Source organism: Ursus americanus, chromosome 2 (assembly GCF_024610735.1).
Source record: "Ursus americanus isolate L20-20 chromosome 2, mUrsAme1.1.p, whole genome shotgun sequence".
In the NCBI taxonomy this organism is placed as follows: Eukaryota; Metazoa; Chordata; class Mammalia; order Carnivora; family Ursidae; genus Ursus; species Ursus americanus.
In genome coordinates, this window is record NC_142128.1 from 82,018,925 (window position 1) to 82,032,992 (window position 14,068).

At 48.2% G+C, this 14,068-nt stretch overlaps 1 protein-coding gene across 2 annotated transcripts in view; it reads left to right on the forward strand.

Moving 5' to 3' along the window:
• CACNA1E (calcium voltage-gated channel subunit alpha1 E) overlaps positions 1–14,068 on the forward strand; it is a 316,273-nt gene that overhangs the window by 13,755 nt on the left and 288,450 nt on the right. Inside the window, exons 2-3 of one of the 2 annotated variants that reach the window (XM_087858243.1) lie at positions 12,940–13,045; positions 13,885–14,024. In XM_087858243.1, the coding sequence (XP_087714369.1) occupies positions 12,940–13,045; positions 13,885–14,024 (246 nt within the window). Of the gene's footprint in view, positions 1–12,920; positions 13,046–13,884; positions 14,025–14,068 lie in introns of those variants that run through there. The other variant, XM_087858244.1, reaches the window with a different exon arrangement.

Sequence of the window (14,068 nt, forward strand, 5' to 3'; positions counted from 1 at the left end):
TAACTGAGCCATATGGATGTACAAGGATGCATGTGTTCTCCTGATCTGTTGATATGAGGAGCAGTTGAAGGGTGTGGGCTTGTCTGGAGGTGGGATGGGTGGGTGGATGTGGTAACACAAGGGCGGGTGGGTCTGGGGAATAAGGGCCCACGTAAATTCGGAGGATCTGATCCTTTTGGCAAAATAACACTCCCTTCTCAGAGAGAGTTATGTATGTATATATTTATTTGTTTTGGGGATCACCATTACCCCCCACCCAAGATGAGGATGTTAAATATTTTCTGGGTAACCTTTTTCCCTGGAGATGATTAGAGAGTTACAGATGCCCACCCCTGAATGCAAAGGCTCATAAAGCCTGAGCTCATTTCTGTTACAAATACCAGTAGACAGGTTCAAAAGAGCAAAGCAAAGGAATAGATTGTGGAAAATGAGAACTGTCCCAACAGCTATCCATACTTCCACTGTGAAAGAGGCTGGGTTCAGAACAATCCTGCACAGTTATAATGCTTATCATCTTTCCTTTTCTCTTACCTTCCTATATTTTTGTCATATAATGTTTTATATGTCTTACCAACATTACATGGGGACCATGTTCCAGGCCTAGAGAGTCATCCATTCCTCAATATGCCTTTATTAAATACCTGTTGTGTGACACTCTGTGTGTGTTTTAGAGACTATATCATTTAGTTCCAGGTGAAGTGGACATTGTTGTTCTCATATTACAGGTGATTAGCCCAAGGTCACAGGTAGATGTGATCTCTCTGATTCCATTGACTGCTCTCCTTCCATTGTAGCACACTGCCTCAGTTCAGACCAGAGACTGGCAGGTGCACTTCCCTACCAGAGCATCTTCTTAGGGTGACTGTGAACTGCTTGCCTGTATCTGTAGCATGCACTGGGTATGACGCTAAACCCATGGAAGAATAAAAGATCAGTAGATGGGAGAAGAGCAGAGATCTCTTACCCATCATCATGGTCATCATTAAATGGACCTGAGACATCTAGTCCTAGATCACTGGAATGCGAGCTTGGATTGGAATTGGGGCACTTTGCTGTTTTGTTTTCCCTTCACCAAAAGCTCCGCTGCCATACTTCTTCATCACTCTGCAGGGGACCTTTGCTTTGGAAATGCCAATTCTTCCTCTCCTTTCAATATTAGCATATAAGGTCTGTTTTCTTTTTTCCAGCCCTCAGAGAAGTCTACTCTTTTCTGGGATGCCCAGAGTTGTAAGTTATCGTGTGGAGGAGTCAACTTTAATGGCTCTTTCTTGAACTTTCATCTATTGAATGCTTCTGCCTTTGCAGATTTTTAAGGAAATGGGAGTTGAGGGGCAGGGAGGCTGTGGAAAAGACTCTTAGACTCTTATAGAGAGTGTAGGTTTATAGAAAAGCAGCTTTATGTTCACCCCTAGGCCACCATTATGAGGATTCTAACTTTTTATTAACTATCTTTTAGTGAAATTTTTGGCCAAAAACTTCAGCTTATCATGGAACTCCTATTCTTGAAAATTTAGAAACATTTCCATTGGCTTTGGACACTTTCAGGGTATTCCTAGGTGTGCCAGGATTTCCATTTTGGATGTTATTGTTGGATGTCTTCATTAGTAGCTCCATCAAAAATGACTTCTGTCAGTTGTGGTAATAGATACTCCTCCTTTATCCTTTACTCTTTTCCCATCATGTTGCCTATTAGCACCGCAGAATAATTGTTTATTGGAGTAACAGTGACCTAAGAGAGACTCTTAGCAAGTGACTGTGCGGGGTTAGAACCCAGGGCTCCTGACCCTTAAGTCTAGGGATCCTTTGATCACATTTCTTCTTTTCTTTCCTCGGTACCCTTTCTCTGCTCAGTCCTCTTCCCTCTTCCTTTGAGATCCTTCATCCTTTTCTGGGGCCTTCTTATCCTTTTATTAGTAAGTATGTGTTTTAGTGTTTGTCTTGGGTTGGGGCATAGGAGGCTAGATATAGGGATTGTGATGAATAAGAAAGGAATTAAGGAGTAGGAATGGTTAAGAGAAGGTTAATTCAAGAGAGGCTGACCAACACTGATCCAATGAGAACGGGAAGCAGTGATTCAGAGCAATGGTTAATGTTCTCCTTTCCTAAAAATGTTGCTAGAGAGAATCCTTTATGACTTGCTGGAGAACTTTATGACTTGATGGTACTGTACTCAGTAGGCAATGGGCCTCTCCCCAGTGTAAAACCAAGACCGTGTCTCAGCATATGGGAGCTCTGGCAAGCGCTTATCACAGAATGTTTTCTGGACTCTTAAGTATTCTTAGGAAAGGTAAACTATCCAGACTCTACCTTAAGAAATATGCTCTTGGGAACAATTGAGTAGTCTGCAGATGGAGGAAGTAAACTCAAATAAAAGGATCCCTTTCTTTTAGAACCCTCAGTTCAAGTCAAGAGACCAGGAAGTTTTACTTGATTGTACTGACAGTAGATTCCTAAGCTTTTCAGGGGGTGGGGCTATGAATCCAGAGAGGTTTCTACTCCTGACTCTAGAAAATTCTCCTTGCACCTCGGATCTCAGTCTCTCCATCTGTAAAATGAATGTAATGGAACAGTTAATAGAACTCTAAGGCACCTTCAGTTCTTACCTTTGTGCTCTTGGGAGTCTAGTTTCTCCTGTTGTTATCTCACCTGAGGTGAGGGTACCACTAGGTTTCATGGCCTCCGGCATCTACAGCAGTGTTCTTTACCCTGGTTGCACATTAGAGTCAGCATGGGAGCGTCCAGAAACGCTGATGCCCAGAGGGCACCTGAGACAAATCACAATTTCTAGAGTTAGGATACCCATATCCTTAAATTTTTTAAAGGTTCCCATGTCATTCTGTGCACGGCTAAGGCTGAGATCCGCTGATCTTCTAGAATGAGAGGTGAGCCTTTTACCTGATGTGTTTCCATCTCTTGGGATTGTGCTTTCATCGTGTGTGCTGGCTGACTCCTCTCAGTTCTTTTGCAGGCCATGGTGAAATAGCAGGAACCCCTGGGTATTCCCAGACTTCAGAATGGGGTGATTAATTAATTATTATGATTCATGGCACTGGCAAACCATTCACCTGTGCTGCTTCTGGCCCACATCCAGCTGCACAGGTACCAGCCTTCTGAGATAAGGGTGGTGCTCCAGACTTCATGAACGCAGGTCTAGCTAAGTAGGCAACTTGAGGCTTAGGAACAGAGTGAATTATGTTGACCCAGGAGGCCCTGGAGCAAGTGACTGAAGGTTAACTGACCTTGTTTCCTACCCATTTGTTAGCCACTTATTAGCAACAAGGGTTGGTCCAGCTCGACTACTATCAAATACAGGAATTTCTGCCTCAATTTTTTTTTTTTTTTTGACTTTACAGTAAGTGGTGCGTGGGAACTGGCCAGACCTAGCCCTTGAGCGCTCATTGTGTGTATCTTTGCAACTCCATGTGCAATGATGTCAAGTTGGGAGCTTGAAATTAGTTATGGAGAGAGTATTTACACTCCAAAAATTGGCATATGCTATACACCAGGGCTTTTCATCCTTTAGAGAGACTGGTTGTTAAACATTTGTTAGTACAACATTCAGTTTACTATGTAATGGAATTGTCCACTCACTTATGGAAGAGTGATGCTGCTTCTCTGTATTCCCTCAGATCTGCCTTTGGGTGGGTATTCTACCCTTTGGTCTTGGTCTTACCCTCCAGAATAACGTAGACCATGTCTAAGCCCCCATTATAAGCTAGTCCTTCAGATATTTGAAAACAGCTATGATGTCTCTCTCCAATCTTCGCTTCCCAAGCTGTACATCCTTAGTGCCCTTAACATTTTCTCATGTGGTTTGGAGGCTCAGTGGGTGTCTTTGAACACTGGGGTACACTGGGTTTTCAGAGGAAAACAAAAATTCTCTCACAGATGATCTGTGGACTCTTTCATAAAAGCTTTTCATTTTCTTTGTACATTCAGCTACTGTCTGTCACCCCATGAAGCAAGTGTGGATGTGAAGTTAGGGGATAGTTTTGGGTGTGGTTGCTGGTTGCAGCCCACATTCTTCTTCCCCTAGGATGTATGCTGCTGCCAGAACTATTGATGGGCTGAATTTGTCAGAGTATCATCAAAACACAGATTCTGGTTTCTGAAACAGGTAATTTTCCCACCGCTGTTTTGTTTTCTTCCAGAGGCTTTTAATATTCCCCACTCCTTTCTTCCCTTTTCTGTAGCGTTCAATCATCTGTCCCCTGATCACCAAAACTGGGTATTGAATGACAGCGTTTTGAGTCCAGGCTTTAGTCAGACACATACAAAGTGAATTTGTTAAGACGTATCCACCTGACTGAAACTGAGGCAAAAGAAGGAGGAAAGGCGGTGCTGTCTTAATTCCTCAGAACTGTCACTCCCCTTTCTCTTGGAATTGGGGCCCAGATGAGTCTGGAGCTGAGCTCAGTATTAGTGAACAAAATTAGCACTACTGCGAACTGCCTTTCAGTTATTTTATATAGAGTCAGGGATATGGGAGTCGGATGAGAGTTTTTTGGTCTAAAAGCAATGGAGGGCTGAATGTGGCCAACATTAAAAGGGTGATGCTAGGGATCTTTTTTGTTGAGTAACTGAGTCCATTGACCTCCATAGGAAAGCAGTGGGACTGTGCCAGCAACAGAGAGCCTTTTGGGGGAAGGGAGGGTCTCCGCCTCTTTGCTGTATTCTCAATATTGCTTTCTTTGTCTTTCATTCATTAGAATTTAAGTCTTCAGGAGTAGGTGTAATGGCATTTCCATCTTCTTGACAGAGAGCGAGAGAGAGAGAATGGGAGAGGTGTGTATGTGTGTTCAGGACTGCCTGTCAGATGGTGAATTTGAACAGAAGCAGCTGTTGTCATGGTGATGGCAGGTTGCATCCCACCACCATGGAAACCAAAGTTAAAAAACTGATGTTAAGGCTGGAAGTCACATGATACATTTTTGTTTTGTTTTGTTTTAAAAAAAGAAAAGGGGTTTGGCTTTTCAATCTGATCTGTTTTTTTTAAGACGAAGTTGGGTGGCGAGAAAAAATGTGATGAGGAAACGATGAGCCAGTGAAGTGGGACATCAGGAAGTGTGCAGAGCCTTCCACCGCGTTCTTCTCATTGTTAACAGTGCATTTCTCCCATCATGAGGGCAGAAAGGGAGGAGGAGATACTGTGTGAATTTCCAGATTTGCACTCTTTGCGCTGTTCACTGTCACATGGAGAAGCACAGGCTAGGAGCCCTCCTGCGTTTTGGTGGCGATGTATGGTCCATGCTCTATTGATCAGCCCCGGACAGAGGCTGGAAGCCTAAAATTAAGGACTGAGACAAGAGAAGGAAATGGAATCGAGGGTGTGACTTGCTCCAGACAGGAGTGTGGTTCATAGATTGATAAGTTTAGATGATTAGCATTGTTTTTCAGGAAATGGAAAAATTCATCTGTAGTCCCTCAGAACCCCAAGGAATACGATCCTTCTGTCTCTTCCATTTTCTGGATTGGTCTTTGGGCTACACCGTCTTGCTGGGTCAGCCACGGGAGCAAGTGCAAAGAAGTCTGGAAGGAGCCTATAGAGGAGCACGTTAGCCTCTGAGCCAGGGTCCTCAGGCCTCAGCTTAGCTCTTAACCTGGCCTTTCACCTGGGCATGTTGGAGTGAGGTGGAGAAGGCTGGCCGAGAGGCATTAGGCGGCCGTCTTGGATCTCCATCTTTTTACCTCATACTTGCTCTCACTTCATACCACGATCTGGGCAAAAAGTGAGGCATCTTTCCAGGAAGGAGAGCGAGCCTCAGGCCTGTTTTACCAGAGTGGGGTTTAATTTTCTTTTCAGTCTGAAGGGTTGAAGGCCTACATGTGTGGCGTGTGTGGACAGGCTAGGAGGCAGCTATTCCTGTGAGAATATCAGCCGCTAGGGAGGGTGAGGGAGCTGAGGAGGGGTGAAGTCACACTCTGTGGAAATGAGAGTGGTGGCTCTGGCTGCGTCTGGGTTTGAGGCACACGGTCTGTCTCTTCAATGTTACCGGTCCGTCCAGGACAGATGCATCGTTCTCAGCAGCCCAGGCGAGGGGGATGTGATCTCAGCAGCATGATCTCACTGCATTTCCATCAGGGTCGGTAGGAGCTGGAGCCGGACTTCTGTGATGGTTCAATCCCTCCTGTTCTTAGCTCTGGCCTTGGGTGTGATTAATGCCCCTTCTAATCATCGGGAGAGATTGCATCAGAGCCATCAGCTTCATAAATCCTCCTCTGGGGACTGGTGTTTGGATGTGCTTTCCATATTCCCAGGAGCTTCTGGGCCAAATGTCTTTGCTCTCTTCCCGGAGGCCCATTACCATAATTTTTTTTTTAATCCTTTATTGTGGTGGGTCTTTTCAGTGTTAGCTCCCAGCTGCAGCCAGCCAGCCCACTCCCAGAGGCTATGACCACTAACTGTTGCTTATCCCGAAGCTTAGAGTCAGAGCAGATGCTTAAAGCGTGATTTAGTAAGATAATAAAAATGACTGTGCGTTTGTGTAGCACCTTAACGGCTTTGAAAGGACTTTATATTCATGGGTCATTTTAAACTTTGATCCTCCTGTATTTCATGTTTGGTTCTGCAGGAATGGATGGCGTGCTTTTCCCAGCCTCGAGTACCTTGTTGGGACAGATTTTGCAGTGAGAACCCTGGCTCTGGTTTCCCATTACCAATCTGCATTTCTCCATTGCATTGCAGGTTTCCAGGAAGATTCTGACTCTTCTCATAGAAAAAAAGTTAGTGTGAAAGACTTGGATAGCTGTAATTCATTATCATTCATATTTAAAATGTCTCTCTGGTGTAGTGCTTGAAGGAATCACAGATTAGGTAGGGCCCCTTCCCTCTGACTGCCTTTGAGTTAACATCCCACTTGTTAGAATGGCCCAGGCCATCTTCTGAGGACTCTTTCATCCCCAAAATAGGCAGCTGGGATGGAAGGGAGGGAAGGGAGTTAGATCTTGCAGGGAGAGTGGTCTGGACCAGGAGTGAGGGGTGGAAATGGGTAAAGGAGGCTGAGACAAGCCTTCCCTGAGACTGTGGACTATTCTTGACTCCCCCCGGAGTTTTCAGGAAGTGCATGTGTGGCCACAGGCTGCTCCCCACAAAAGCGCATTCTCCATTAGGCCTGGAGTCAGGGAGAGAGCACAGCATTCTGTCCCTGGTAGCCTCTCAGCCTCTCTGAGTACATTCAGACTCCTTAGTGCGCTCTGATGTCACAGCTCTGAGAGGACACAGCTGAGAGTGGAAGGGGTCTAGGATCAGCATCCCAGTGGTGGTGAAGATGCAGGTTTCCCCTGGACGACCCCAAGTGTGTTGCTCGAGGCCTAAGTCTATCCAACTCCTGTGCCTGCAGATCTACCCCTGAGAGGTGTTGGCAGTGAGGCTCTGCTGGTCCGGGCAGAAGGAGGGCTCCTCTCCTCTTCAAGCAAAGCCAACACCACAACTGTGGCCTATAGGGCAGCCCTCTTCCTTGCCCTGGCTTTCTGCGCTTCAGGAAGGAAATGAACAAATGGCAGGTGTGCAGGCCAAGTAGTGCTGCTCAAATTAGCTGTGTTGCTAAGGAAACAAGTCAACCGTTGGAAGGAAGGAGCATCGGGTAAAGGAGATAAATCAATAAGCGAACCTATTTTTGTCATTTCCCTAATGATTGTCTTGAAGCTGCTAGACGGGAAGGGGAGAGATGGAGCGACACAGGTCCTCATTAACGGGCTCAGAGGGAGAGAGGAGTGAAGGGGTGTTTGGGGAGATTGCCAGGAAAGTGGATGAAATGAGGCTCCTGGTGAACAGATAGTGAGACAGATACGGGAGAGGAGGCGTCTTGGCAGGTTTCAAAGCACGTTCATGTCCATTTCCTCCTTGGGTCCGGTCCCTTTGTTCTCCTGCATTAGATCCTCTCAGAAACCTTGTTTTGATTTCCATGACCCTCAGGTTGAGATGGTTTTATTGTGTTGGTTTGTGTTTTTTCAAAATACATATAGCTTTAATTGATTTTACAATTATAAATTAATATGTACTCATTATAACGCTCAAGACAATGCATAAAGAAGTAGAGAAAAGGGGTGCCTGGGTAGCGCAATCGTTAAGCGTCTGCCTTCAGCTCAGGGCGTGATCCCGGCGTTCCGGGATTGAGTCCCACATCGGGCCCCTCCGCTGGGAGCCTGCTTCTTCCTCTCCCACTCCCCTGCTGTGTTCCCTCCCTCGCTAGCTGTCTCTCTGTCACATAAATAAATAAAATCTTAAAAAAAAAAAAAAGTAGAGAAAAAAGTGGAAGTAACCCTACTACCCCAAGAAAACTCACTATCCTTCTAGCACGACGGATTTTTTTCTTCCTTTGCTCCTTTTTCAAAAATCTTTTTTACATTAAAGGGATCTTCTATGCATGCTGGTTTCTATTTTTGAATAGCTAATGTGTATACACAGACTATAGTACAAAAGGTTCAAGTGGGTACACAGTGTGGAAAAAGTAGGAGATACCTTTGCAAGGATACCTCTGACTGTGGCTTCTCTATGCAATTCACTTATCAATTGATTCATTAATTAGTTGATTAAAAGACAATTATTGGGGCCTACCATGTGATGGACACAAGGGGTCCAGAGGTGAATATGACCGGCAGGGCTCCTGCCCTCTGCTAGCTATATTTATTCAAGATCTCTGACTACAGTCTGGATAGGAGAGATACAGTTCTCCAAAATGCTTTTGGTGTCAAGCACAGAATGTAATGAGAGCCACTGAATTCCTGGGTGGAAGGAATCAGAGTCCTGGACAGTCTTCCATTACCGTCTCATGAAGGGCTTTGTTCTTTGAGGTCTTGGCAACATGGAGCTTCCTTTGACCTTTCCAGGTCACATCTTTGTCTAGCCTGAGGCGTATTCCCTTAGGCCATGGGCCATTATTTGCACTCCAGGCTCTTGCCTTGGGAAATGTAGCAGAGCCCCAAGCCTTAGAGCCACGCTTATTTGGCTTGAAGTTATGAGGGTAGATGAGAAGAAACGGGAGTGGTGCCTCTGAGTCAGCTCCCAAGGGTGGGGGTGAGCAGGAACCCCGGGCCTGAGCCAGTGTGAGTGACTACCATGCGGTCTTTGTGACGGCTTCTCAATGGAGCTGCTGCTCTGGGGGGTGTCTCCCATTCATTCATGCCTGCCTTGAGCATTGAGTCAGCTCCTACTGTGTACCAGGGGCTCTGATAAGCACTGCTATTGGAGAGATGAACAAGAGCACGTCCTTGCTTTCAAGCTGTAGTTTCTTGGGGGGAGACAGATAGGAGGAGAAATGATAAAACTGTACAATATAAAGAGCTGTGGGGCACAGGGAGAAACCTTCATGGACGAGGTGATATTTTAGGGTGCTCTGAACATGGGACCAGAAAGGAGGAGAAAGCCCATTGCAGGTGGAGGCCAAAGGGCCAAGATGTAGGTACGCATCCTTCATGCTTTCTTCAGAAAGAAGAGAGGGCAAGAGGGGACAGGAAAGGGCTGGAAGGGAGAGTGGCTGGGCCCCAGACAGAGCTGGATGTTCTCTGCCAAGATTTCCCAGTCACCGTCCTTTCTGTCGCCTCATCCACAGATGAATGGGATTCCCATAGTCTCACCTCTGCTTCTGCAGCAAAATCTCACCTCAGGTTCTTAATTGCCCCAAACATGAATTCATCCTGAGGTTGAGATGAGCCATAAAGTCTAAAGGGACATCCCTCCCAAGGACATGTGCATTTAAACAGTTTCCACATTTCAAGCCAGAGGATTGTTGCTCTGTGTGGGTCCTTAGACATCAGACCATAGGCAGAGGATTTGGGTTGGGGAGAGAATGGCAATGGGGTCTTCTCAGAACCTATGAATTACCAAACCCTCACTTTTCGATCGTAGCCTCCTAGGCTTTAGGCAGTGCCATTCACTAAGGCCTCATGAATTCTCAGCCGTCCAGGTATCTGGCCAGTCACAGCAAGTTTGGGTCATTAGCACCTGGAGATGGCCACACCTTCCTGAAGCCAGCTAGCCCTGTGGTCACAGAGAAGCCTCATGTATCTGCACCTGGACATTCTTGAGTAGGTGAGCTGACAGGTCCTCACGGGGAGTTATATGCTTAGGTGATCTGGCTAGGGAAATGCAGGTGTGGAATTGGGAGCAAGGAGTGGGGCTGCAGAGGGGCTGCCGCAGTCCAAGCAGGTGTGGTAGGATAGAGAGGCCTGGGGGGCATACGGACGCCACGACCCGCCATGTCTGCAAGTCAGCAACTGAGAGCTCATTAACTTTGAAGTCTGTGACTGTCACTTGAAGCTTTTCAGGGAAAGAAGCCTGAACCCCAGAAAGCAATCCTACAACCGAGGCAGACCCATGAGAGCTCATGATGTCTGCCACCCCCGAGTCCTGCTTCCCAGGTCACCTGCCAAGTCTCCTTGGACCTGCTAAGCAGCTTCTCTGAACTTGCTTGGGGCATTGCCAGCCAGGGCCAAGGGCATCTGAGCCCCACATTTCGTGAATGGTTTCGTGGGAATAAGGGTGAGGCCGGAGGTGGCAGAGGCACTAGTTTCCCTCCTGGCAGGGCAGCAGCCCTCCTCCTCACACCTGGGGGCCAGCAGTGACAGCTGCCCTTTGGACCAGAGCTTCCCAAATCCGTTCCTCTGACACCATTCTCAGGAGAGGTGTTCCGGTAAGAGGATGGTGTGGTGAAGCAAGTTAGGGAAAGCTGTGTACCATTCCCACCCCCTTTGGGGGAGGCGGTGGAAGCTGTTGACCATAGTACCAAAGCCTCCAAGAAGTCCTGCTGGGGGGAAACCTGCTCACTTTCCTGAATTCCTGCTTTCCCTCATGGATTTGATTGCAAATTCCTATAGCACTAGTATCCCGTGGCCTGCATTTTAGGAACACTGCCCTAGATGCCTGCAACTTCTGTTGATATTTGTCAGTGGCTGGTCGGCATGTTGTCAGGAAAAGGCCTGCATGCCTGGGCTACCTCTTTGGCCATGCTCCCATCTTCATGTTACCATTTGGGTCTGGGGGGTTATGGGTGTCTGAACCCGGCTCAGGACCAGCTAGCCTTTTCAGAAGGCTTATGGGACACCAGGTCCTGCTGTGGTCCCTGGTCCCTCCACACTTGGTCAGAGCTCTGGGTCAGAGCCCATGATGGGAGGGAGGAGAATACCTCCTGTGATCAGTGGGTTGCTGGTCGCCCTGGGTGGGTTGTGGGTGGGGCTTGTCCCAAGAAAGTGGGCATGCACGCTAGGTGGGCATCTGTGGAGCATGTCCGCTGGCGTGTTTAGCTCTCAGGGGCCTAGTTTGGTACTGAGAGAGACTGTGGGAGGAGGAATGGCTGGGCGTGCGATTAGAGTCTCCTCGGACTGGGTGCGTTCAGACAAGCACAGTGGGGTGTGAAGGCAAGGGACTGGCTCTGAAGTTCTCTGAGCGCATCCAGCTTTCAGATCCGGTGGCAGAACTGTCCCTAGAGTGCGGGTCCTGGGTGAACACTGGGGCTGTGTGGGAAGGAAGGGTGGCCAGCTGCGAGAGAGCGGGTGGTGACTCGGGGGCATGGTGGTGGGGAGGAGATGGCCTTGAGCATTGCTGAGTGCCAGTAAGAGCTCCGGAGACTCAGAGGCAGCCTCCCACCTCACCCGCTGCAGCCTCCCACCTCACCCGCTGCAGCCTCCCGTTCCAGCACCCGGGCCTGAGCCACAGGGGCCAGCTCGCATCTCCTGCCACAAGTCACCTCTGGTGGGAGGTGGTCTGTGCCCTGCCCTTCCTCATGGATGCCCTGAAGGCCCACTGGCCACTGATGGCCACTGGGATGGGGAAACATCAGGGGCCTGATGCTGATCTGTACTCCCTGGGTAAAGCTCTAGGCCCTTTGTGCTACACAGCAGGCCTGGATATGTGGGGGGAGGGTCGAGGAGGATGGTCCCTTGCCTTCTGTCCACTTGGCCAGATCTGCTCTTTTCTCCTGCCCAGATGCCAGCATCTGCCAGAGCATAGGTTGCTTGGCAAGACCCGTGGCGACAGCTCACTTGTGTTTGTCACAACAATAGTCACGGAATGAAATCCAGCAGGCAGCATGACTTGACTCTGGAAACTGGTGATTCCCTGTCTCTGTGTGTACAATCCCCCCTCCAGCTCCTCCTGGGCTTGTGGCACACCCTTTCTGCAGGAGTCCCTATGCAGGCCGTTGAATTATAGTCCTGTGGTTCTGAAAGGCTCAGGGAGCTCCTTCATCTGTCTGCAGAAAAACGCAACAGAAAAAAGCCTGAATTCATTATCCATTCATCTGTAGTTTGGTTCTTAGGGGCATCTGACTGTCCTGGACTCAAACTCATGATGCGTCTCTGTTTGCTATCTGTGGAGAAGCTTAGGAGAAAATAAGGTGGGCCAAGGAGAGCTTCACCTGACCACATTAAATATTTTTCTGAGTTGGATCTTGAAATGGAAGAGAGCTCACATGGAGAGAATTGTTCTTTTTCCATGGGCTCTTCTACTCAGTTGAGCAGAGGTTCCAGAGGAGGAGTTCCCAGATGCCACTCGCAGAGGCAACAGCAGACAGCCACAGCTGGATCCTTGCTGAAGCATCGTCGTCCAGCGCCGCGGTAGAAGTGGGGCAGGGCGGGAGCCTGCTCCCGCATCAGTGTCTGTCTCCTTTCTGTTTCCATTTAAGGCCCTGCTTAATCCCCGGCTATGCCTCTGAACTCCCTAAGTATCTGGAGTGTCAGCCAGATGTCTAACTATATTATTTATTGGCTATATTAGTCCTTCTTGTGGAGAAGGTGCTTTGTGTTTAGAGCCCAATCAGAAATGGTTGTAGTTTCCCATGCTAAGGACCATCCACTGCCCACTGCCTGCTTGCTCGGAGATCATGCAGACTGCACGGACGTCATATGGTTTTGATAAAGTTTGTGTATTTGTGTGCACAGCCCTCATGGAGGCCTCATCCCTCTCGCTTCGGTGAATACGTTCCTTAACTTCCTCTTTCCTACGCCATTTGAGTACATGATTTTGGCCACCATCATTGCCAACTGCATTGTCTTGGCCCTGGAACAGCATCTTCCTGAGGATGACAAGACCCCGATGTCCCGCAGACTGGTATGTGCCTCCTTCCTTCTCGTCTTTCCCCCAGTCCTTTCTCTTTCCTGGTTTCCTTCTCTTTTGCTTTATCACCTGGCCCCCTCCCAGCTTCCCTCCCCTACAGTTCGGTGAGGAGTTTTTTCTTTGCTGAGGGACAAGCTGGTGACAAACCCCACTGGGATGCAGAAGGACGAGAGGACTGACCTTTTTAACTCCTGCTTGCAGGAAGTTCTGAGGGCATCACAAACACTTGTGTATACACTGCATGGCAGCCAGACAAGAAGAAAGGGCAGGTGCAAGGGCCGTTAACTTTGCTGCCCTTCCTAAGGGACTTGGGAAGTGAGAGGGAGAAGGATGCTCAAAGCCTATGTGATCAACTTCCTAGATGTTATGTCCATATTCTCCTTAAAGCAATGAGTCACGTGTCTAGTGTATTCCCCTAAGAGAGGGCAAACTAATTGCTTAAAATCCAAATGTGTAGATAAGTGGCTTCAGTCTGATTACCTGCAGATGAGAACCCTTAAACGTCTAGGGTAAGTGAAGGTCAGCTGTGGAAAAGCCAACTCTTCCAAGGCAAAGCCATCAGCCATCCTCCTGGGAAGAAGTCTGGCTTGAGTGTGACCCCCACACCCATCCATTTCTGTAGCTGGCTCCCCCGAGGCTTCCCTTGCTCTGCGCTCTCCTTCAGTGATGCACTCAATTCCCACCTGTACCTGGGGTTGGCCCAGCACCGATGCCCCGCTGTCATATGGGAGAGAGGAGTGGTCAGAGTGGACGGGGTGGCTGGGGCGTGACTTTGTCTGCATCTGATGAAGTATATCCCCCCCTTACCGGCACCTGTGCTCCTCATCCTGCAGGAGAAGACAGAACCGTACTTCATTGGAATCTTTTGCTTTGAAGCTGGTATCAAAATTGTGGCCCTGGGGTTCATCTTCCATAAGGGCTCGTACCTCCGCAATGGCTGGAATGTCATGGACTTCATCGTAGTCCTCAGTGGGTGAGTCCTTTTCCTGTCTCTCCTTTTTGGTGTGAGGGGATGTG